This window comes from Schistocerca americana, chromosome 1, assembly GCF_021461395.2.
Source record: "Schistocerca americana isolate TAMUIC-IGC-003095 chromosome 1, iqSchAmer2.1, whole genome shotgun sequence".
NCBI classification, from domain to species: domain Eukaryota; kingdom Metazoa; phylum Arthropoda; class Insecta; order Orthoptera; family Acrididae; genus Schistocerca; species Schistocerca americana.
Window position 1 is genome coordinate 856,187,444 of NC_060119.1, and position 25,673 is coordinate 856,213,116.

Genomic DNA, 25,673 nt, shown 5'->3' on the forward strand with positions numbered 1-25,673 from the left:
TCAGTGTCGGTTAGACCGTCAGTGAGAGAGCACTTCGATTTCCTGCTGCTAATAAGGCGAGTACACCGTTCGCTTGTAGGGTAAACATAGTCATGTGTAGGGACTGTGGTTGTTGTGAGCGGACGCAAGGAGAATTGGCCACTCTTCGGGGGCAGGTGGAGGCTTTGTCTGTTAGGCTCATCGAGCTCGAGGCGCAGGCGTCGGCTCGTAGTGGCGTTGGGGCAACTGTGGTGAGACCTATGCCTACTTCGGTGGCCTTGGAATCGCATGGAACCCCTGATGTCGCTGCGTCTTCCGGCAGTGAGCATCTTACCGGTCAGCCATCACTCCAGGGTGAATGGCGGACAGTGGTGGGCTCGCGCGTGCCTGGCCGAAAGGCGAAGGTGGGATCTGGCCGCGTGGCAGCTGCCTTACCCCTTTCCAACAGGTACGGGGTGCTTCCTAGTGGTGATGACATCGTTTCCGAGCCACCACAGGATGCCTCGCCTGTTGGGCCAGTGGCCGATTCTCCGGCAAGGTCCCGACAGTCACAGAGGGCGGGCCTATTAGTTATAGGGAGCTCCAACGTTAGGCGGGTTATGGAGCCCCTTAGGAAAATAGCGGGTAGGTCGGGGAAGAATGCCAGTGTGCACTCGGTGTGCTTGCCGGGGGGTCTCGTCCGTAATGTGGAGGAGGCCCTTCCGGCAGCTATTGAACGCACTGGGTGTGACCGGCTGCAGATAGTAGCACATGTCGGAACGAATGACGCCTGCCGCTTGGGTTCTGAGGCCATCCTTGGTTCCTTCCGGCGGCTGGCTGATTTGGTGAAGACAACCAGCATCGCACGCGGAGTGCAAGCTGAGCTTAATATCTGCAGCATAGTGCCCAGAGTCGATCGCGGTCCTCTGGTTTGGAGCCGTGTGGAGGGTCTAAACCAGAGGCTCAGACGACTCTGCGACTATAATGGTTGCAAATTCATCGACCTCCGTTATTGGGTGGAGAACTGTAGGGCCCCCCTAGACAGGTCAGGCGTGCACTACACACCGGAAGCAGCTACTAGGGTAGCAGAGTACGTGTGGCGTGCACACGGGGGTTTTTTAGGTTAGAGGGACCCCCCCTTGGGCGAAACGATAAAATACCTGACGGCTTACCAGAGAGGACATTATCATCGTTGATAAAGAACGTCCGTCCTCAGAGACCAAAAACAGGAAAAGTCAACGTAATATTGGTAAACTGCAGGAGTATCCAGGGCAAGGTTCCTGAATTAGTATCTCTTATTGAAGGAAATAGTGCGCATATAGTATTAGGAACGGAAAGTTGGTTAAAACCGGAAGTGAACAGTAACGAAATCCTAGACACAGAATGGAATATATACCGCAAGGATAGGATAAACGCCAATGGTGGAGGAGTATTTATAGCAGTAAAGAATTCAATAATATCCAGTGAAGTTATTAGCGAATGCGAATGTGAAATAATCTGGGTTAAGTTAAGTATCAAAGGTGGGTCAGATATGATAGTCGGATGCTTCTATAGACCACCTGCATCAGCAACCGTAGTAGTTGAGCGCCTCAGAGAGAACCTGCAGAACGTCGTGAAGAAGTTTCGTGATCATACTATTGTAATAGGGGGAGACTTCAATCTACCAGGTATAGAATGGGATAGTCACACAATCAGAACTGGAGCCAGGGACAGAGACTCTTGTGACATTATCCTGACTGCCTTGTCCGAGAATTACTTCGAGCAGATAGTTAGAGAGCCAACTCGTGAAGCTAACGTTTTAGACCTCATAGCAACAAATAGACCGGAACTTTTCGACTCCGTGAATGTAGAAGAGGGTATCAGTGATCATAAGTCAGTGGTTGCATCAATGACTACAAGTGTAATAAGAAATGCCAAGAAAGGAAGGAAAATATATTTGCTTAACAAGAGTGATAGGGCACAAATCGCAGAATATCTGAGTGACCACCATCAAACGTTCATTTCTGAGGAAGAGGATGTGGAACAAAAATGGAAAAAATTCAGAAACATCGTCCAGTACGCCTTAGATAAGTTCGTACCGACTAAGGTCCAAAGCGAGGGGAAAGATCCACCGTGGTATAACAATCATGTACGAAAGGTACTACGGAAACAAAGAAAGCTTCATCATAGGTTTAAGAGTAGTCGAATCATAGCTGTTAAGGAAAAGCTGAACGAAGCGAAAAAGAGCGTAAAGAGAGCAATGAGAGAAGCATTCAACGAATTCGAACATAAAACATTGGCAAACAATCTAAACAAGAACCCTAAAAAGTTTTGGTCATATGTAAAATCGGTAAGCGGATCTAAATCCCCTATTCAGTCACTCGTTGACCACGATGGCACCGAAACAGAGGACGACCGAAGAAAGGCAGAAATACTGAATTCAGTGTTCCGAAACTGTTTCACTGCGGAAAATCGTAACACGGTCCCTGACTTCAGCCGTCGCACGGACGCCAAAATGGAAAATATTGAAATAAACGATATCGGAATTGAAAAACAACTGCTATCACTTAGTAGCGGAAAAGCATCCGGACGAGACGAGATACCCTTAAGATTCTACAGTGATTATGCTAAAGAACTTCCCCCCTTTCTATCAGCAATTTATCGTAGATCGCTGGAAGAACGTAAAGTACCTAGCGACTGGAAGAAAGCGCAGGTCGTTCCCATTTTCAAGAAGGGTCATAAATCAGATGCGAATAATTATAGGCCTATTTCGCTTACGTCAATCTGTTGTAGAATAATGGAACATGTTTTGTGTTCTCGTATTATGACGTTCTTAGATAATACAAATCTCCTTCATCATAACCAACATGGATTCCGCAAACAGAGATCATGTGAAACTCAGCTCGCCCTATTTGCCCAAGAAATTCACAGTGCCGTAGACACTGGCGAGCAGATTGATGCCGTATTCCTGGACTTCAGGAAGGCATTTGATACGGTTCCGCACTTACGTTTAGTGAAAAAAATACGAGCTTACGGAATATCGGACCAGGTTTGTGATTGGATTCAGGATTTCCTAGAAGAAAGAACACAACATGTCATTCTTAACGGTTCAAAATCTGCAGATGTAGAGGTAATTTCGGGAGTACCGCAGGGAAGCGTGATAGGACCTTTATTGTTTACAATATACATAAATGACTTAGTTGACAACATCGGTAGCTCCGTGAGGCTATTTGCAGATGACACGGTTGTCTACAAGAAAGTAGCAACATCAGAAGACTCGTACGTACTCCAGGAGGACCTGCAGAGGATTAATGCATGGTGCGACAGCTGGCAGCTTTCCCTAAACGTAGATAAATGTAATATAATGCGCATACATAGGGGCAGAAATCCATTCCAGTACGATTATGCCATAGGTGGTAAATCATTGGAAGCGGTAACGACCGTAAAATACTTAGGAGTTACTATCCGGAGCGATCTGAAGTGGAATGATCACATAAAACAAATAGTGGGAAAAGCAGGCGCCAGGTTGAGATTCATAGGAAGAATTCTAAGAAAATGTGACTCATCGACGAAAGAAGTAGCTTACAAAACGCTTGTTCGTCCGATTCTTGAGTATTGCTCATCAGTATGGGACCCTTACCAGGTTGGATTAATAGAAGAGATAGACATGATCCAGCGAAAAGCAGCGCGATTCGTCATGGGGACATTTAGTCAGCGCGAGAGCGTTACGGAGATGCTGAACAAGCTCCAGTGGCGGACACTTCAAGAAAGGCGTTACGCAGTACGGAGAGGTTTATTATCGAAATTACGAGAGAGCACATTCCGGGAAGAGATGGGCAACATATTACTACCGCCCACATATATCTCGCGTAATGATCACAACGAAAAGATCCGAGAAATTAGAGCAAATACGGAGACTTACAAGCAGTCGTTCTTCCCACGCACAATTCGTGAATGGAACAGGGAAGGGGGGATCAGATAGTGGTACAATAAGTACCCTCCGCCACACACCGTAAGGTGGCTCGCGGAGTATAGATGTAGATGTAGATGTAGAATGTAGTACAATTCCAAAGAAAGCAATTTCTGGCAGGTGCGAAAATTACCGAACTATCAGTTTAGTAAGACATGGTTGCAGAATACTAGCACGAATTCCTTACAGGAGAATGGAAAAACTGGTAGAAGCCAAACTCGAGGAAGATCAGTTTGGATTCCGGAGAAATATATGAACATGCGAGGCAATACTGAGCATACGATTTATCTTAGAAGGTATATTAAGGAATGACAGACCTACGTTTTAGCATTTTCAGACTTATAGTTTTGAATATGTTGATTGAAATACTTTCTTTGAAATTCTGAAGATGGAAGGGGCAAAATACATGGAGCGAAAGACTGTTTACAACCTGTGCAGAAACAAGACGGCAGTTAAGAGAGTAGGGGGGCATAAAAGGGAAGCAACGGTTGAGAAGGATGTGAGACAGGATTGTAGCCTACCCCCAATGTTATTCAATTTGTACACTGCACAAGCAGTAAAGGAAGTCAAAGAAAAATTTGGGATGGGAATTAAAGTTCAGGGAGAAGAAACAAAAACTTTGAGGTTTGCCGATGACATTGTAATTCTGTCGGAGGCAGTAAAAGACTTGGAAAAGCAGTTGAACGGATGGACAGTCTTGAGAAGAGGATGTAAGATGAACATAAAAAAAAGCAAAACAAGGGTAATGCTATGTAGGCTAATTGAGTCAGGAGATACTAAGGGAATTAGATTATTGTACTGGTTAAAAACAGTCTTGGTTGCAATTTTAGTTTTTTAGCTTTTTTAATTTTATTTATGGTACTAGCACACGACGCTGTGGTGTATTATGCTTACTACCTGAGCCCCCATTTTATTCTGTTACTCGCTCCTGTGAACGGGAACGCGTTATGCAGATCTTGGTGTCACTCGCATCCACCTGAAAAGATAACCTGAAGATGCCTAAATAAGGCGAAACGCGTCGTTGGAAAATAAAAAAAACTAAAATTGCAACCAAGACTGTTTTTAACCAATACTGTTAAGCACTGGTTTGCTGTATGCCACATATGGATTGGAAGGAATTAGATTAGGAAATGAGACATTTAAAGTAGTGGATGACTTTTGCTGCTTGGGCAGCAAAACAATGAACGCCGAAGTAGAGAGTATATAAAATGTAGACTGGCAATGGCAAGAAAAGAGTTTCTCAAGAAAAGATATTTGTTAACATCGAATATAGATTCAAGTGTAAGGACGTCTCTTCTGAAGATTTTTGTCTGGAGTGTAGCCATGTGTGGAAATGAAACATGGAGGATAAACAGTTTAGACAAAAGGAGAATATACGCTTTCGAAACGTGGTGTTACAGAAGACTGTAGAAGATTAGGTGAGCCGATCACGAAACTAATGAGGAGGTACTGAACAGAATTGGGGAGACATGAAATTAGTGTCACAACCTGGTCAAAAGAAGGGATTTGATAGGACACATTCTGAGGCATCACTGGATCATCTGTTTAGTATTGAAGGGGATAAAAATCGTAGTGGGAGACCAAGAGGAAAGTACAATAATAACATTGTGAAGGACGTAGGTTGCAAGAGTTATTTAGAGATGAAGAGGTTCGTAAGCGATAGAGCGGCACGGAGAGCTGCACCAAATCAGTCTTGGGACTGAAGACCACAGTAACAGCAACTCAGTCGTAAGGACCAAACACTGAGCCTTAAAAAATGCGCAGAATTCAAGAAAAAATTATCCTCGCAGGAGAGTTTAACCGGGTATTCAGTCTTAGGGACCAAACACCCAACCTTAACAAATCGACGTAATTAGACGGTCTAATCCGCGAACTACAGTTGACTGATACTTAGGAATTGAGGTATGACACACAACTTGGATTATCATGTGTTATTCAAGAGATAAAAGTATGTGGCTTAGAAAGACGACGGAATTCTATTATAATTGCCTCAGAGATCTGCACCTTTCAGAAGAACAAATAATAGGAAATTATGCGATGATAAAACAAATTATAGTAAAACTAATAACACTGAAGTGGCAACAAACAAAAGGCAACAAAATAAGATCTAGAGCGCGGGCAAGACAGACAAAGATTAAATGTCGATACACCATTTGTTACGACAGACTAAAAGAACAAATGCGGTAATATTCACTAAAATTAAACTAAACGATGGGAAAATGCTCACGACACAAGACGAAATTGGGACAGCCATATTCAACCAACTCATAGTACCAAAGACCAGACAATTCTCTGATGAAGATGCTCAGTAGGTACTAACAAGCAACGAACGAAGAGCATTCGGTGCCGAAGAAATAGAAAACTTCACTATGGAAATTGATGAGGACGAGGTCGAAGACGCTATCTTACAAAGTCCAAAACACAAACACTTAACTGCTGTGCACGTGTAATGAGATAATAAATGTAAACAGTGGAATCCCGACTGTGCTCTTAGAGAAAATGATAGTCTCAGTACCGAAAAAAAGAGAGGAAAAAACAGTTGGGAGTCTAAAGGCAATGAGCCTCTTGAATGGCGACTACAAAATTATGGTGCAGCTCTTAGTGAAAAGGCTGCAAACGGCGATGGACACAACAGCCTGGGCGGTACCAAACGAACTTCGGAAGAGACAAGAAAATCCTCCATAATATTTGTGAATACGGAGATATAACATCAACCTTAGAACCTTTTCAAATGAAGTGCGCAATGGTCTTCCCCGAGTTAGAGCAAGCGTTTGATAGAGAAATTTTTGCTTATCACCATCTTCGCACGTTGTGTCTGCCGTGCCGATTAACCAGTATCATATTTTATGTAGTGGTATAGCCAAATAATAGTCAATGGACAACTAACTCAGAGATAAAGAGAAACGACTCCACGCGACAGGGATGCTCGATCTCCACGGCACTTGTCGCCGTTACTGTCGAATCGTTGCTCACCACTATATCAGAAAAATTACAAGGATTACATATGAAACGGAAAAATTGTGTGTAATGCGTATGCAGACCTCATAGGCTTCTTGATCCGAAGCGAAGCAGTACACACAGCTCTGGAGATTATATCCAAGTATAAATTAGCGTCTGAAGTCAAAATAAGTAAAAAGATGTCAGGCATAATGAACACTGGAAAAGGTTTATAAATGCATAATTATGGTCAGGTAACTAAAATGTCGAAAATGAAGCGCCTATGTATCGAAGTTCTGGCGTATCATCCAACACACCATTACTGCGAACTGTCAGTGGGTTTTCTTTATTTAAATCTGTGAAATGTGAACATATTTCAAAAGGGAAAACGGATTTCAGTAAAGAAAACCAACAGACGATGGCACAGATGTGGTGAAACATGTTTCGGTCACATGAAGAAACTGTGTTATGCATAAAAAGCGGACTTTATATCCAGTAATTATACCTTTTCAGATTGGTCATAATTAATATATTACTCCATCTTAATGTTGGCAAGCTGTATCGTGAGCGAATTTTGAAAATATTGAATAATTGGGTGGTGGTTTACAGTTATTAAGTGCCCTGAGAAAGTGGAATGTGTGATGTCACTCTTTAGAGCTCTCGTGTGCTCTGTGTACCTTGTTAGCAAATTCCTGCGTTTGTAGTTCGAATTCTTACGACTTCTGTTCCTTACGTAGGTCTCTGTGTAGGATTTGCGTGGGTGGGTGGTATTCATGCGTTTATGTGTGTGTGTGTGTGTGTGTGTGTGTGTGTGTGTGTGTGTGTGTGTGTGTGTGTGTGTTCAAAATGGTTCAAATGGCTCTGAGCACTATGGGACTCAACTGCTGAGGTCATTAGTCCCCTAGAACTTAGAACTAGTTAAACCTAACTAACCTAAGGACATCACAAACATCCATGCCCGAGGCAGGATTCGAACCTGCGACCGTAGCGGTCTTGCGGTTCCAGGCTGCAGCGCCTTTAACCGCACGGCCACTTCGGCCGGCGTGTGTGTGTGTGACGGAGAGAGAGAGAGAGAGAGAGAGAGAGAGAGAGAGAGAGAGAGAGAGAGAGAGAGAGAGACAGTAGGTACATAAAGCTGCACATCTTCATTTGGCCAGACAACGCAGAAACTGAACACTGACTGGTAGCGTGTAGTGTATTGTGAAGAGTCGCACGCTTCAAATGCCCCGACGGCATGGGACTAGGAATGGAAAAGAAGCGACCAGTTAAAACCGATAACGGTATTTTAGTTCTGAATAACCGGTGTTTTTCAGTGCTATTTTAATAAGAATGATGACCGAAACGAGCAACAAACAAATGGCATAAGAACTGACAGAGCACTTCTTAGACAATTACATACGTGTTAACATGTGGCGTGGCCTATTAGATGTTGGGCGTCTACATGCAGTGTGGAAGACTAGCCCTCTCTAGTCTATATGTTAGTTTCTCATTGTCGTCATCAGACATCAGATGTATTACAGAACGTGACCACCCCTTCACTGCAAATATTTTACAAAGTGCAGTATGAGTGAAGCACAATGCTCGATTCGCTTTAAAAGGTTAGAAACAGAAGGACCCACAACAAACTTGTGACATAATACGAAGAGAAAACTTATACTACTGGCTATTAAAATTGCTACACCACGGAGACGTACAACAGACGCGAAATTTAACCGACAGGAAGAAGATGCTGTGATATGCAAATGATTAGCTTTTAGGAGCATTCACACAAGGTTGGCGCCAGTGGTGACACCTACAACGTGCTGAATTGAGGAAAGTTTCCAACCGATTTCTCGTACACAAACAGCAGATGACCGGCGTTGCCTGGTGAAACGTTGTTGTGATGCCTCGAGTAAGGAGGAGAAATGCGTACCATCATGTTTCCGACTTTGATAAAGGTTGGATTGCAGCCTATTGCGATTGCGGTTTATCGTATCGCGACATTGCTGCTGGCGTTGGTCGAGATCCAATGACTGTTAGCAGAATATGGAATCGGTGGGTCCAGGAGGGTAAGACGGAACGCCGTGCTGGATCCCAACGGCCTCGTATCACTAGCAGCCGAGATGACAGGCATCTTATCCGCATGGCTGAAACGGATCGTGCAGCCACGTCTCGATCCCTGAGTCAACAGATGGGGACGTTTGCAAGACAACAACCATCTGCACGAACAGTTCGACGACGTTTGCAGCAGCATGGACTATCAGCTCGGAGACCATGGCTGCTTTTACGCTTGACGCTGCATCACAGACAGGAGCGCCAGCGATGGTGTACTCAACGACGAACTTGGGTGCACGAATGGCAAAACGTCAATTTTTTTTTTGGATGAATCCAGGTTCTGTTTACAGAATCATGAGTGTCGCATCCCTGTTTGGCGACATCGCGGTGAACGCACATTGGAAGCGTGTATTCGTCATCGCCATACTGGCGATGGTATGGGGTGCCATTGGTTACAGGTCTGGATCATCTCTTGTTCGAAATTGACGGCACTTTGAACAGTAGACGTTACATTTCAGATGTGTTACGATCCATGACTCTACCCTTCATTCGATCCCTGCGAAACCCTACATATCAGCAGGATAATGCACAACTGCATGTTGCAGGTCAAGTACGGGCCTTTCTGGATACAGAAAATGTTCGACTGCTGCCCTGGCCAGCCCAATCTCCAGATCTCTCACCAATCGAAAACGTCTGGTCAATGGTAGTCGAGCAACTGGCTCGTCACAATACGCCAGTCACTACTCTTGATGAACTGTGGTATCGTGTTGAAGCTCCATGGGCAGTTGTACCTGTACACACCATCCAAGCTCTGTTGGACTGAATGCCCAGGCGTATCAAGGACTTTATTACGGTCAGAGGTGGTTGTTCTGGGTACTGATTTCTCAGGATCTATGCACCCAAATTGCGTGAAAATGTAATCAAATGTCAGTTCTAGTCTAATATATTTGTCCAATGATTACCCGTTTATCAACTTCATTTCTCTCGGTGTAGCAATTTTAGTGGCCAGCAGCGTAGTTCCTTCGCGTTACATACGACCTTGTCACATTGGTAACACCGGTACCCGTCAGATCACCGAAGTTAAGTGCTGTCTAGCACTTGACTTGGATAGGCCACCGTCCGAGCAATGTTGGCAAGCGGGGTCCACTCAGCCCTTGTGAGGCCAATCGAAGAGCTACTTGACTGAGAAGCAGCGGCGCCGGTCGCTAAAACTGAAGACGGCCGGGAGAGCGGTGTGCTGACCACATGCTCCTCCATATCCGCATCCAGTGACGCCTATGGTCTGAGGATGACACGGCGATCGGATGGTACCGTTGGGCCTTCAACGCCTGTTAGAACGGAGTTTAGCTCAAAAGAAACTGGTGTTGAAAAACCCGATATAGTCCAAAACCGGTTATTTCAGCAGTAACTGCCATCCCTACCTGGGACGACGTTGCGCAGCAGCACGGTGACGTAGGCGTCGCGGTCTGCGCGGCTGTGCTCGTGCCAGAAGCCGAGGGCGTGCATCAGCTCGTGCTGTACGACGCCCTTGTACACGCAGCCGGGACCCAGGCTCACCGTCTGCTCGCCGCCCACGCGCCCGATCAGGCTGCTGCACCTGCCACAGCGCACAGAGACCAGAGTTACTTGCCGTAGCGCTGCTGGCAGTTTCCGCCTCTTAAACCTGTAATCAAGTCTTACCATGTCTCCTCTACTACTCAACCTGCGTTTCGCAGACCAAACCATAAATTAAAGAAAGGTTCAGAAGCGGAGTTACAGAAAATCACCAGGTCAAGATGGAGCACTCTCTGTTTTACAGAGAGAACTCGGCGGCATAGGCCCCTTACCTAGCTTGCATTTATCGTGAATCGCTCGCCATGCACGAAGTCCCAAGCGACTGGAAAAAAGTGCAGGTGACTTCAGTATATAACAAGGGTAAACGAATAGACCCGCAAAATTACAGACCAATATCCCTATCTTAATTTGCTGCAGAATCCGTGAACGTATTCTCAGTCCGGATATACGAGGGGCGTTCAGAAAGTAAGCTCCGATCGGTCGCGAAATGGAAACGACTATGAAAATCCGATAAAGCTTTGCACAAATGTGTTGGGTAGTGTCTCTAGTATAACCCCAGTTAGCATCACGTCGCTCTTCTCATTTCTGAGCTCGCAGTGAGTGCGTAAAGTTGTCTAGAAAATAGTGTCTGCCGCCAAGTACGAGGGCCTGGTGAGAAATTTCGCCTGAAGCTATGCAGCTAACATTACATAACTGTCGTGCTGTTTCGTCTTCACGACAATTCTCAGCCGCATTCTGCAGGGGCAATGAAGATGCTCCTGCATCGTTTTCAAATGGAAATGTTAGATTACCCACAATACAGTCCGCAATTGTCTCCCCCTGAGTTTCATCTCTGGTCACATGAACCGCTGTCTTTGAAGACAACATTTTGACACAGACAACGAGGTGTAGGCCAGCGTGGAGAATCGGCGGAAAGCACTGGCGGCTGCCTTCTATGGTGAGGCTATTGAAAAGTTGGTACAACGCTATGACAAAAGTCTAAGTCAGAACGGCGACTACGTAGAGAAGTAGCTGAAAGGTGTAGCTAATTGTTACAAGTAAAACATTTCTGATGTTCACTGTGGTTTCAATTTGGCAATCAATCGGAGCTTACTTTCTGAACAGGCCTCGTAATATACTTTCTTGAGACGGAGAAGCTTATGTCCACGAATCAGCATGGTTTTAGAAAGCATCGCTCGTGCGAAACTCAGCTTGCCCTTTTCTCACATGATATACCGTGAACTAAGGACGAAGGGTAATAGACAGATTCTATATTTCTAGACTTCCGGAAAGCATTTGGCACGGTGCCCGATTGCAGACTGTTCGCGAAGGTACTTATTCGATAAAGTTCACAGGTACGTGAGTGGCTCGAAGACTTCTTAAGTAATAGAATCCAATATGTTGTCTTCAAAGGCGAGTACTCATCAGAAACAAGGGTTTCGTCAGGAGCGCTCCAGGGAAGTGTGGTAGGACCACTGTTGTTCTCTACATACGTAAATGATTTGCCGGACGGGGTGGGTTGTTTTCTGTTGATGTTGTGGTGTACGGTAAGGTGTCGAAGTTGAGTGACTGCAGGAAGACACTAGATGACTTAGACAAAACCTCTAGTTGTTCTGATGAATGGTAGCTAGCTCTCAATGTAGAAAAATGTCAGTTAATGCGGATGAGCAGGAAGAACAAACCTGTGAAGTTCGGATATAGTAGTACTAGTGTCCTGCTTGACACAGTCAAGTCATTTAAATATCTGGGCGTAGCGTTGCAAAGCGATATGAAATGGAACGATCATGTGAGAACTTTGGTACGGAAGGCGAATGGTCGGCTTCGATTTATTGGGAGAATTATAGGATAGTGTAGTCCGCTTGTAAAGGAGACAGCATATAGGATTCTGTCGCGACATGTTCTTCAGTAGTGCTCCAGTGATTGGGATCCGTACCAGGTCGGATGGAGGGAAGACGTCGAAGCAATTCAGAGGCGGGCTGCTAGATTTCTTACCGACGGGTTCGAACAACTCGTAAGTGTAACGAAGATGCTTCGGGAACTCAAATGGGAAGCTCTGGAGGGAAGTCGACATTCTTTTCGCGAAACACTATTGAGAAAATTTAGAGAAACGTCATTTTCAGAGGAATGACGAACGATCCTTTTGTCGCCAACATACAACAAAGATAATATACGACAAAGTAAGGCTCGTAAAGAGGCATATCGACAGTCGTTTATCCCTCGCTCTGTTTGTGAGTGGAACAGGAAAGTAAATGACTAGTAGTGGTAGAGAGTAACCTCCGCCACGCACCACACGGTCGCTTCCGGAGTATCTCTGTATATTTAGATGTACTTAAGGACGAAAGAGTGTTAATGGTAAGATTCAGTGATAGCATTACTATCCATTGTTCAAGGGAGGTAGAATTGTAGCTCTTGTCGAATAGATTCAACAGTCCACAGTGTTCAGAATATAGACTGAGACTAAACCGAAGAAAGACGAAAATATTAAGTGGTAGCAGAGATGAAACTAACGACAAACTTCACACCAAAATTGGGGACCATGTGCAGGACGAAATTAAGGAATTCTTCAGCCTCGGAACCAAAATAACATATTAGACTATGACACTACGAGGATTCGTCTCGCCTAGCGAGAGCTGGCACAAGGGTAATTATTGTCAGCGCAGAGGCCGAAGAGAGCAAGGTGGCCCAGGTAAGCGGAGTGAAGGGCGGCTCCAGGCAGGCATGCGTGAGGAGAGGAAGACACAATGGCGCTTACGGCGAACGAAATATAAGATGCTTAATGCACGTTTCTGAAATCTATGTCACAAACCGTTCAAAAATGACGTAGTAAAACCAAATAGGCCATAAAAATTACAGCGAGTAGACGTGTCCATTGCAACTTTAGGCAAAATTCTGCGATAAATATTAAGACAGCGTGGGCAACAGAAATTCATCATATATCAACATCCGCTGTTTTCACTATATACTAATCGTACAGGGCTTAATGAGAAATCGTTAGGCTTTTTAATCAACTTCGCCGTTGCGTACGGTTTTGCGCTAAAACTTACTATTTGTGAAAAATTTTAACACAAAAGAGCTTTTAACCGTCATAGGCAAAAGGCCATCATGGATGCCCATCTTCATACCAATATTTTACGAAGCTAACTTATTAATCACGTATAACACACACCTTTTTCATATTATCTTTTACAAATACCATTTCCTTCGTTTTGAAGTACTTATCATACAGTATGTCTCAGATAATAACAGTGACGATTGCGGTGGTCAGTTATCTCTGACTGTCGTACAAGCTGACTTTTCTAAACGAATATACTTTCCGGAACGAGAAACATATTTCTCACTGTCGCCAACTATCCTTATCCCAATGACTATACTTATTCAAAATACTGTCATGATTTACTACTATAAAAGTGCGAAAGTTTCACACGGGTCCCCTGATAAAAATTACACCATTAGAGCGGTCACATCAAATGAAGTATCAAATAAAGGCTGAAAGTATCAAATGTAACCTGATATCAAAAGTTACAGACGTTATTATAAAAGATAGATACGCGTATGTGCCACAACCACAAATCCTCGACAGTTACAGATAGTATGAAGGCAGCGTCAGTCACTTAGTTTCTCACCAAATGATCCCAGATTATGGTTACCTACAGTTAACTGTTAGATATACTTTAAGCGAATTTTTTAATGACAATCAATAAAAGTTATATTAAATAGCTGTGCAGCTGTGAATAACAAGTAAAACACGTGCACAAAAGTGCATACGTCTAGAGGGCAGAAGAATGTTCTTCCTTCAAGCTCGCCAAACGTTTTTTGTAGTTTTCATTTTATTCTTTCACACTGTAAAAACGAGATGCAAGCATGTTTATGAATTGACCTAATAACTGAGTTAATATTGCATTGTTTTTGTAGCGGGAGGTCGCAAAATGACCTTAATAATTGTGGGATTACTTTAATGCTTCGTTGGACTTCGAATAGTTGCGGGTGAGCATAGGGTCATAATTAACTTTACACAGGTTTTAGAGAATTTGACGGTGGTTTCGACAATTAAGTTTCAGCGCGCTTAACTTTATTTGTGGGACTCGAAGTAGCTGAGTACTTTATCTATGGTGTTGCAGTTAACAGAGACTCACGTGGGAAGTAATTGTTGGCGTGTTTTCACAGTGATCATTTAGGTTCAAAATGGTTCAAATGACTCTGACCACTATGGGACTTAACATCTGAGGTCATCAGTCCCCTAGAACTTAGAACTACTTAAACCTAACTAACCTAAGGACATCACACACATCCATGCCCGAGGCAGGATTCCAACCTGCGACTGTAGCGGTCGCCCAGTTCCAGACTGAAGCGCCTAGAACCGCTCGGCCACAACGACCGGTCATTTACGTAGGATAAAGAACTTTAGTTTTATGTTGTAATTAATTATGATAAACTACGCTGCTGGACTTTGAGTATTTTTTTCTGAACTTTGTGATGAATCGACTGTTAAACGCAGTTTGCATGCTCGTGTTCGAGTTGAGGGAACCACACCATTGACACGAATTCCTCATTGATCACCGGCTGAATTAGTCGGATGGTTGTAAATCTTGCTGGTCGGTGGCTAGAGTCGTTAATCCTCGGCGAGTTCAATCCTTTTCGAAAAAGTCATTTTTTTCTGAGCGTCATCCTGGTGATGGTGTGTGAGTCAATCAATCAAGACTGGCTCAGAACGACCTGTGGGGAACCGTATAATCAGGTGGTCAAACGAATAACCAAAATTTGTTTGCATCGATCCTTAGAAGGTTTCTTGAGTTTCAGATGGCCCTGTAGACTAGTTGGTAGGGGTCCATGATTGTTGCTCATCGTGTGCCTGTGCAACAGATACTGTGTTGCACAGTACATAAAATTCCACCATTGCTACTAGCTCCTTTGTTTTATATACTGCTGGCTTCAGAGGATTAATCCTCCATCCTCAGACGCCATTTTGTTGTAGTTCACTGCACTAAAATTGCTGAAGATGTACAATTAACCCCCGTGGCCGTTAGCCTTTAATAACGGATACTATGTTAGAGCTGGAATTTTCTTCGCTGTACTTAGACAAGCCACGAATGGGTAAGCTTGCAGCGACTGGGCTGTACTCACCCGGCGCCCTTGCGGAGGTGCACGTAGCTGGTGTGCCCGGTGCGCGGCACGAAGCGCACGCACGTCAGCTCGTGGATCTCCCGGAAGGCCGCCGCCACCACCAGCCGCTCGCCGCCCGCTGCAAAGAGAGGAGACACAAAAACCCTACAGAGACGCTCTGCACTCACTGCCCTTCCAGCTGTGCTGCGCCGTGCCGCAACTTCACCAGTTTTACAGATCCAAATGTGTGTGTGTGTCTGTGTGTGTGTGGGTGTGTTTGGGGGGAGGTTACTACAGTATACACCATCTGATGAAAAGGATCCGGACAGCTATTAGTGAGTATCCGGTGTGTCGAGTCTCCGGCTTTCTTACACCTTGGACTCTGCTGGGACACTTTAAACGAGGTATCTGAACTTATGTGGAGGGACAGCAACGCATTCTTCCTCTAGAGATGAAACCAGAGAAGGTAGCGATGTTGGGCGCTTGGGTCTTCAACCAAGTCGACGTTCTGACCTATCCTAAAGTTGTTCCGCTGGATTCAGGTCGTGACTCTGAGCAGGCCACTCCATTTCAGGAATATCAATGTTCAGAAACCGTATCCTCTCAAACGTTTCTTTATGGCAGGGTGCACTGTCGTACTCATGCAATCAATCATCGTCTCCCAACTTCCTTTACTGTATGTGGTACATAATCTTGATAAATGTTTTAATATCCCTCAAACGATCCAGGTTGGAATGTAATAATATTATGAAAAGGAATGTTCGTGCTCACCATATAGTGGAGATGCTGAGTCACAGAGAGGTACAACAAAAAGACTGCCACAAATAAATCTTTCGCCCAGTAAGGTCTTCATCAGAAATAGATGAAAAACAGATGAAAAACACATCACACACACACACACACACACACACACGCACACACACACACACACACATGCGCGCGCACAAACACAACTCACACACACAACTGCAGTCTCAGGCAACTGAAACCACACTATGAGCAGCAGCACGAGTGGGTGGTGGGAATGGCGACAGGGTGGGGGTAAGGAGGAGGCTCGGGTGGGGAGGGGAGATATGCTAGGGTGGAGAAGGCTGGGGCAGGGAGGGGGAGGGATAGTAGGGTAGGGGTGGCGGACAGTGAAGTGCTGCAGGTTAGACAGAAGGGGAGCGGTGGGGAGAGGGGTAGTGGAAAAGGAGCAAAGTAAAACGACTGGGTGCGATGGTGGAATGAGGGCTGTGTAGTGCTGTAATGGGAACATTGAGGGGGCAAGATGGGCGAGGACAGTGGATAACAAAGGTTGAGGCCAGGAAGGTTACAGGTACGTAGGATGTATTGCAGGGGAAGTTCCCACCTGTGCATTTCAGAAAAGCTGGTGTTGGTGGGAAGGATCCATATGGCACAGGCTGTGAAGCAGTCATTGAAATGAAGGCTGTCATGTATAGCAGTGTGCTCAGCAACAGGATGGTCCACTTGTTCCTTGGCCACAGTTCGTCAGTCGCCATTCATGTGGACAGACAGCTTGTTGGTTGTCATGTCCACATAGAATGCAAATTAGAATTTTTGATGAAGGCCTTAGTGGCCAAAAGCTTTATTTGTGAGAGTTTTTTAGTTGTGCCTATCTGAGACTCAGTGTCTCCACTATACAGTGAGTAGCAACTTTTCTTTTCATAATATTGTTTTAATATTCTACCATTTTTAGCGTTTTCTTAAGGGCAGTAAGAGAACCACATTCTCTCTACGAAAAACATCTCCATACATCATCATCATCATCTCCTCCATGCTTCACTGATGGCACCACACATTTTGGCAGGTATTGTTTTCAAAGTATTCGACAAATCCAAAACATTCCATCCAATTGCAGTAGCGTGTAGCGTGATTCAGCACTCCAAGTCTCTGTTTCCACTCATCTGCTATCCAGTTCCTCAAGTGCCACTCAGCATGGAGTACTGAAATGTGTGGCCTTTGAGGAGCTTCTCTACCAGTGTACCCCATTATTTTTAGCACTCTCTGCACAGTGATTCTGCTACTAGCTGGACTGCTGGTATAGTAATTTGGAACTCACAAGTGATTCTTTCTGCTGATTTCGTGGAACACTCGACGGTCCTTCTCTATCAGCAAATGAGGTATGCCTGTTCTTCATTTAATTGTGGCTGTTTCTTCACATTTGCATTTCACAACTACATCGTCAGCAGTCGACTTGGGCAGCTTTAGAAGGGCTAAAAGTTCCCTTAGGGATTGTTACTAAAGTAACATCCAGTGACTAGTTCACATCCATAGTCACTGAGCCCACCTGGCTGACCCATTCTGCAGTTTCTGTTTCTCTTCGCACAACACACTACTTGTCGCCCTCTTCTAAGCGGTTGGATCCTCTCCGCCTTACAATGACATGTCCAGATGCTTTTGATCATATAGCTCACGTATCCATTTCCAGATTTCTGAGGTAACTACCACGAAAACTAAACAACTCGGACGCGGGAAGGGACTATACATAATTACACGCTGTTGTTATCATAAGACACTACCCAGTTGCTTGTCTGAGAGCCTGCCCACGTGGCCACGTACACTCCTGGAAATTGAAATAAGAACACCGTGAATTCATTGTCGCAGGAAGGGGAAACTTTATTGACACATTCCTGGGGTCAGATACATCACATGATCACACTGACAGAACCACAGGCACATAGACACAGGCAACAGAGCATGCACAATATCGGCACTAGTACAGTGTATATCCACCTTTCGCAGCAATGCAGGCTGCTATTCTCCCATGGAGACGATCGTAGAGATGCTGGATGTAGTCCTGTGGAACGGCTTGCCACGCCATTTCCACCTGGCGCCTCAGTTGGACCAGCGTTCGTGCTGGACGTGCAGACCGCGTGAGACGACGCTTCATCCAGTCCCAAACATGCTCAATGGGGGGCAGATCCGGAGATCTTGCTGGCCAGGGTAGTTGACTTACACCTTCTAGAGCACGTTGGGTGGCACGGGATACATGCGGACGTGCATTGTCCTGTTGGAACAGCAAGTTCCCTTGCCGGTCTAGGAATGGTAGAACGATGGGTTCGATGACGGTTTGGATGTACCGTGCACTATTCAGTGTCCCCTCGACGATCACCAGTGGTGTACGGCCAGTGTAGGAGATCGCTCCCCACACCATGATGCCGGGTGTTGGCCCTGTGTGCCTCGGTCGTATGCAGTCCTGATTGTGGCGCTCACCTGCACGGCGCCAAACACGCATACGACCATCATTGGCACCAAGGCAGAAGCGACTCTCATCGCTGAAGACGACACGTCTCCATTCGTCCCTCCATTCACGCCTGTCGCGACACCACTGGAGGCGGGCTGCACGATGTTGAGGCGTGAGCGGAAGACGGCCTAACGGTGTGCGGGACCGTAGCCCAGCTTCATGGAGACGGTTGCGAATGGTCCTCGCCGATACCCCAGGAGCAACAGTGTCCCTAATTTGCTGGGAAGTGGCGGTGCGGTCCCCTACAGCACTGCGTAGGATCCTACGGTCTTGGCGTGCATCCGTGCGTCGCTGCGGCCCGGTCCCAGGTCGACGGGCACGTGCACCTTCCGCCGACCACTGGCGACAACATCGATGTACTGTGGAGACCTCACGCCCCACGTGTTGAGCAATTCGGCGGTACGTCCACCCGGCCTCCCGCATGCCCACTATACGCCCTCGCTCAAAGTCCGTCAACTGCACATACGGTTCACGTCCACGCTGTCGCGGCATGCTACCAGTGTTAAAGACTGCGATGGAGCTCCGTATGCCACGGCAAACTGGCTGACACTGACGGCGGCGGTGCACAAATGCTGCGCAGCTAGCGCCATTCGACGGCCAACACCGCGGTTCCTGGTGTGTCCGCTGTGCCGTGCGTGTGATCATTGCTTGTACAGCCCTCTCGCAGTGTCCGGAGCAAGTATGGTGGGTCTGACACACCGGTGTCAATGTGTTCTTTTTTCCATTTCCAGGAGTGTATGTAGCCTGACAAGCAGCAGTAAATATTCAAGCGAGGAAACGGCACCCGCCTCAGACTGACCGTACCTGACTACCTGCTACCAACAACGAATCTGAGTGGCTTTGTGAGCCACCGCAGGAGCCTGGAAACCACATAAAACAAGGCAGAACAGAAAGCCAAGTACCCACCACCATGAAAAACAAAATAACACAACCACCGACTTCCTTGAAGAAACAGCGTCCACCCCCTGCCATCATCCATTTACACGATGGTATATATCTGTGCTCACAGCCATACTGAAGTGGAAAGTGTTGATAATGGTGGGAGCACGTGTCTACTTTACATCGTGTAAATTGCGAAGTTGTGAATTATGTGAGAACTTGTTGCCATTATAGTTCTTAAATAAATTACGTAACACATGAAAACCTACAAATTGAAAACTTGAAGTCCTACTAAAGTGACGTGTCAAGAACTGATGTAAACCAATTTATTATTGTTATTATTGTATAAGTTTGTACATTTTTTCTTATTATTACTTACATCCTATGCGTCTGAGACATATTAGGAATAGGGATGACAACAAGCTACATTGAATGGTGTGGAAGGGGTGAAGATAGTAACAAACTATGACCCCATCAGAACCGAACTCTGTATCCACACCTTAACTCCAGAACTTGCCACTTGTCTCCATCTCTGGTATTCTTAGAAACATTAATGCCTGTATCGATCGAATGCATTGGTTTTCTAGGAGAGATAGCAACAAGTTCACTAGCTCCATACTATGAAACAAGTGACATTAAACATGCAGATCATAATGTGACATTTAAGAATTGTTTTTCCAGTGCCTCGATGTCTTCTGTTCACACTCACACTTGCGTGTATGCCTACACATGCATTTCCCTGCGGGCATACAGGATCTAAATGACAGCGTGCTGAGTCACTATGGAACCTAGACCACATACATGAACAACGACAAGTGAATCAATGGCTAAATTACTATATTCTGTAGCGTTGCTACCTACTCACTTAAATCAGGAGTGGAGAAGATTACGGCTCTCGGGCTGTGCCTGGAAAGGAGTGCGAAAGCGCTTAGCATTGCTTCACATTTCCCCTACAGCCACACTACGCTGCCTGAGCGCGAGGAGAGGGAAGAGGGGACAACAGCGAACGCGCCGCATTTAAATAGCACTATAGTCTCACTGCATACTACTTGGTTTTATATTTCACATCTCTCACCAACAGAGGTCACAAAAAAAAACAAAATTTAATTATTTTTCGGACTCTCAAGACATGATATTTTATGTGGTACAAACTGTCGACATACAGACAGACGCAGACATTTACTTTGACTTTCCCACTTAAGTTGCCACGTAATCGTGACTTATTTAGTTTCGTAATCGGAAAGATGTTTTGCACCCAAATGTGTATATCGAATTATTGTCGCAGGTTTGCAACCTCATTATGGTGACTTGGGAACTCCATCTGAGGAAAGGAATGTAGACGTCCTGGACAGTTTGAAAGTAAAAAGATTTGTCATCAAAGCTGGAGTCAATTTGCTGGTCAGTCAGTTACATCTGCAACAAAAACAGCTCGGAAATAGATGTAAGACTGACAGTGTCCCCAAAATCTTTGTAAAACTATCCCTGTAATTCTTTCAACACCACAATGAAGTCTTTAAACTTCACGTTTACCTTAAAGCCAGTGAGCTTATGAAACTGGACTGCCTTCCTGTGAATGTGCGTTTCTGCAACGCTATTTTCGTTTTTAAATGAATCAGCAACAAATAAGAAAAAAAATTACCATGCAGTGTCATATGCATACAGTGTGCAGTCAAGTACACTTAAAATGCGAAGTCTACACTCCATTCCGAATGTTCTGAGTTTCGTCCTTGCATTTCTTTGTCCTTCATAAATTCAACAATAGTGAGTTTTAAATCTAAAAGTCGTTCCAGGCAATCCCCTTATCTTGATCAACATACTTTGCACTAATGTATGAAGTATCCATACTCTTCGTTCAGTTCCACTGAAAACTTTTGCAACTGACCACGAAATAATGCGAGCGACTTCAAAAATTTTGCTGTTCGCGCCATCAAATTCTTGAACAGCTCCAGGTCTTCAAATTTAGCACAAAATGTTTTTTCATGTACAGAACAATTAAATCTGTGTGTCGATCGTTGTAATTCCTTGCTCTTTGATTATCAACGAAATTTTTAGATTCTTTCTGTATGATAATGTAATGTCATTTAGTAGCAAATGTGTAACTGAGAATTCTCATCCCTCCCTCTGTCATTCCCATTCTTTTTAAAGGATTGAAAAGATAGATCACAAGACTGCCTCTCTTTGTGCAAACGAGCACTGGACTTGTGAATGTCCTTCACATCATAAACAACTAGCGAAGGTTAAATAACGCTAACAACACGATTCTGTCGAAGTCGGAGAGTTGTACCGACCGGAAAATGCCGCGCCGCAATGCTAAATGAAACGTGGTGCCGGCCGGAGTGGGTGTGCGGTTCTAGGCGCTCCACTGTGGAACCGCGTGACCGCTACGGTCGCAGTTTCGAATCCTGCCTCGGGCATGGATGTGTGTGATGTCCTTAGGTTAGTTAGGTTTAACTAGTTCTAAGTTCTAGGGGACTGATGACAACAGCAGTTAAGTCCCATAGTGCTCAGAGCCATTTTTTTTTAAACGTGGCGCTGTGCCGGGTACTTCAGTGAAGTGCCGAACAAAGCCGAGTGCCAGGCCGGGCCTCGGCCCACCCGCGGTTCGCCACGCTGCACGTGCGAAGTTCGGCACCCCATGGCTGGTCCTGACTTGCATGTTACAACCACCAGCACGACTTCAGCCCAGGATTTTTTCCTGCAGCATTGATGGCCGTTTAATAAGTAATGCAACACTTATTTTCTGTATGCAGGTTGGTTTCAATCAGAATTCCAACACACGTTATTATTCCCCACTCGTCTGGCTACAAAATCCTCTTTTTCAACATAACATCCGTTAAATGCGTCGGTCTTTCGCCACCTCACTGGCAGCGCCTTTATGACCGCATGCTATCGCTCTGCTGGTCGACGTCAGAGCCAACGTCTTGCTACGTTAATAACCTCCTCATCATCATCCACGTACTGCTCCCCATGGACTGCATCCTTCATTGAGCGAAACAGACGGAATTCGGAAGGTGCGAGATCTGGGCTGTAGGGTGGATGAGGAAGAACAGTCCAATGAAGTTTTGTGAGCTCCTCACGAGTACACAGACTTTTGCGAGGCCTTGCTTTGTCAGGAGAAGAAGATATTCGTTTGCATTTTTGTGGTGACGAATCTGCTGAAGTGGTTTCTTCAGTATCCCGAAGGTAGTACAATACAGTTTCAGAGTTTATAGTTGCACCATGGCGGAAGATATCAAACGAATAACCCCTTTCAGAGCCCAAGAAGACCGTCGCCATGATTTTACCAGCTGAGGGTGCGGCATCGAACTTTTTCTTCAGAGGTGAGGTGATGTGGTGCCACTCCACGGATTGCCGTTTTGTTTCCGGTTCAAAGAGATGAACCCACGTTTCGTGGTCTGTGACAAATTTCTGCAAAAAATTGTCACGACCAGTCTCGTATCGCGCAAGCAATTCCGCACAGATGGCCCTTCGTTGCTCTCTACGGTATTCAGTTAGGCGGCGATGAACCCAGCGAGGCCACACATTTGAGTATCCCAATTGGTGGACGAGTGTGTCAGCGCTACCATCAGGGCCGTCCAGCTGAGCAGCGATGTATTTGACTGTGATCCGTCGATCATCTCGAATGAGAGTGTCCGCACGTTCCAACATTGCAAGTGTCCCAGCTGTGTGCGGCGGGCCGGTACGCGGGACACCGGACAGATTTGCGCGACTTTGTTGCTATGACGTCAGAAGTCTTGCCCAACGACTAACTGTGCTTTTGCTCACTGCCAGGTCTACGTAGATATTCGGCAAGTGCCTGTGAGTACTTGCTATGCTCTGGTTTTCCGCGGAAAGAAACTCAATGACAGGTTGGGATTGGGGTTGTTTGGGGGAAGAGACCAAACAGCAAGCTCATTCGTCTCATGGGATTAGGGAAGGATGGGGAAGAAAGTCGGCCGTGACCTTTCAAAGGAACCATCCCGGCATTTGCCTGGAACGATTTAGGGAAATCACAGAAAACCTAAATCAGGATGGCCGGGCGCGGGATTGAACCGTCGTCCTCCCGAATGCGAGTCCAGTCTGCTAACCACTGCGCCACCTCGCTCGGTATCAATGACATGTCTCTGCTTGAAACGCACATCCGTTACAGGCGCAATTTCAAGGTAATGTGTAGCGTCGCTACGTACGGGAACTTCATGAAAGTAAAGGAACCGAAGCGACAATTTTCACAATGTCCCACAAAAAAGAGCGCAATTTTTGAACCGAAATCTGCCGATAAAAAATGCGTTACATTAATTATTGAACGCCCCTCTATCTACTGACGATTTTAATAGATTCTGGGGTGAGAGCTGTGGCCGCAATCGAAGGGAAGGGGGGAGTCGGAAGGGGGTAGCGCATCAGCAACAGTGAAGCAATGAAAGAGATCGCAATTTTTATCACCACTGCATAGATTGCTGCGATGTTGCAGTGTTTATGTGTTGTTGTTGTTGTTGTTGTTGTTGTGGTCTTCAGTCCTGAGACTGGTTTGATGCAGCTCTCCATGCTACTCTATCCTGTGCAAGCTTCTTCATATCCCAGTACCGGCTGCAACCTACATCCTTCTGTATCTGTTTAGTGTATTCATCTCTTCGTCTCCCTCTACGATTTTTACCCTCCACGCTGCCCTCCGATACTAAATTGGTGATCCCTTGATGCCTCAGAACATGTCCTACCAACCGATCCCTTCTTCTAGTCACGTTGTGCCACAAACTTCTCTTCTCCCCAATCCTATTCAATACCTCCACATTAGTTATATGATCCACCCATCTAATCTTCAGCATTCTTCTGTAGCACCACATTCCGAAAGCTTCTATTCTCTTCTTGTCGAAACTAGTTATCGTCCATGTTTCACTTCCATACATGGCTACACTCCATACAAGTACTTTCAGAAACGACTTCCTGACACTTAAATCAATACTCGATGTTAACAAATTTCTCTTCTTCAGAAACGCTTTCCTTGCCATTGCCAGTCTACATATTATATCCTCTCTACTTCGACCATCATCAGTTATTTTGCTCCCCAAATAGCAAAACTCCTTTACTACTTTAAGTGTCTCATTTCCTAATCTAATTCCTTCAGCATCACCCGACTTCATTCGACTACATTCCATTATCCTCGTTTTGCTTTTGTTGATGTTCATCTTATATCCTCCTTTCAAGACACTGTCCATTCCGTTCAACTGCTCTTCCAAGTCCTTTGCTGTCTCTGACAGAATTACAATGTCATCGACGAACCTCAAAGTTTTTATTTCTTCTCCATGGATTTTAATACCTACTCCGAATTTTTCTTTTGTTTCCTTCACTGCTTGCTCAATATACAGATTGAGTAACATCGGGAATAGACTACAACCCTGTCTCACTCCCTTCCCAACCACTGCTTCCCTTTCATGTCCCTCGACTCTTATAACTGCCATCTGGTTTCTGTACAAATTGTAAATAGCCTTTCGATCCCTGTATTTTACCCCTACCACCTTCAGAATGTGAAAGAGAGTATTCCAGTCAACATTGTCAAAGGATTTCTCTAAGTCTACAAATGCTAGAAACGTAGGTTTGCCTTTCCTTAGTCTAGCTTCTAAGATATGTATTACTTGCGTAAATTTCGACCTTGATCTGCAGTTACGCTTTGACATGGGAAATTGATTTCGCCTGTTACCAGCAGTCAGTATTAATCTTATTCTTAATAACGTGATACAGGTATATCGCCAAGCTTTGGAGTGGCTGGACATGAATGGGAGTATCATGGAGATGCAGCGTAAGTTAGCATCTGGCAGTGTTTACCTGCACCTAATAACTGTTTGTAATTTGAGTCCTGAAAGGTTCTCTAATACGAGTGTAACCCCAAAAGTAAGGTTTCCTATTTCTTTATAAGTACAGAACTCTGTTTGTGTGGCAGTTGGTCACACTGTTATGAAGAGTGCTTCACGCTGAAGCGCTCAGTCTTGGCTTGACAGCCGTTGAGATTGGAGATCCCGTTGGATGTTACGACCAAGTGCGACTTGCGCTCAATTATTCGGTTTT

The 25,673-nt window shown here is 45.2% G+C and overlaps 1 protein-coding gene across 1 annotated transcript in view; it reads right to left on the reverse strand.

Moving 5' to 3' along the window:
* The window catches only part of LOC124594679 (hatching enzyme 1.2-like), a 115,626-nt gene that overhangs the window by 34,343 nt on the left and 55,610 nt on the right, over window positions 1–25,673 (reverse strand). Inside the window, exons 6-7 of the mRNA XM_047133049.1 lie at window positions 15,533–15,650; window positions 10,300–10,475 (exon numbers count right to left, since the gene is read on the reverse strand). Of these exons, the coding sequence (XP_046989005.1) occupies window positions 10,300–10,475; window positions 15,533–15,650 (294 nt within the window). The remainder of the gene's footprint in view (window positions 1–10,299; window positions 10,476–15,532; window positions 15,651–25,673) is intronic.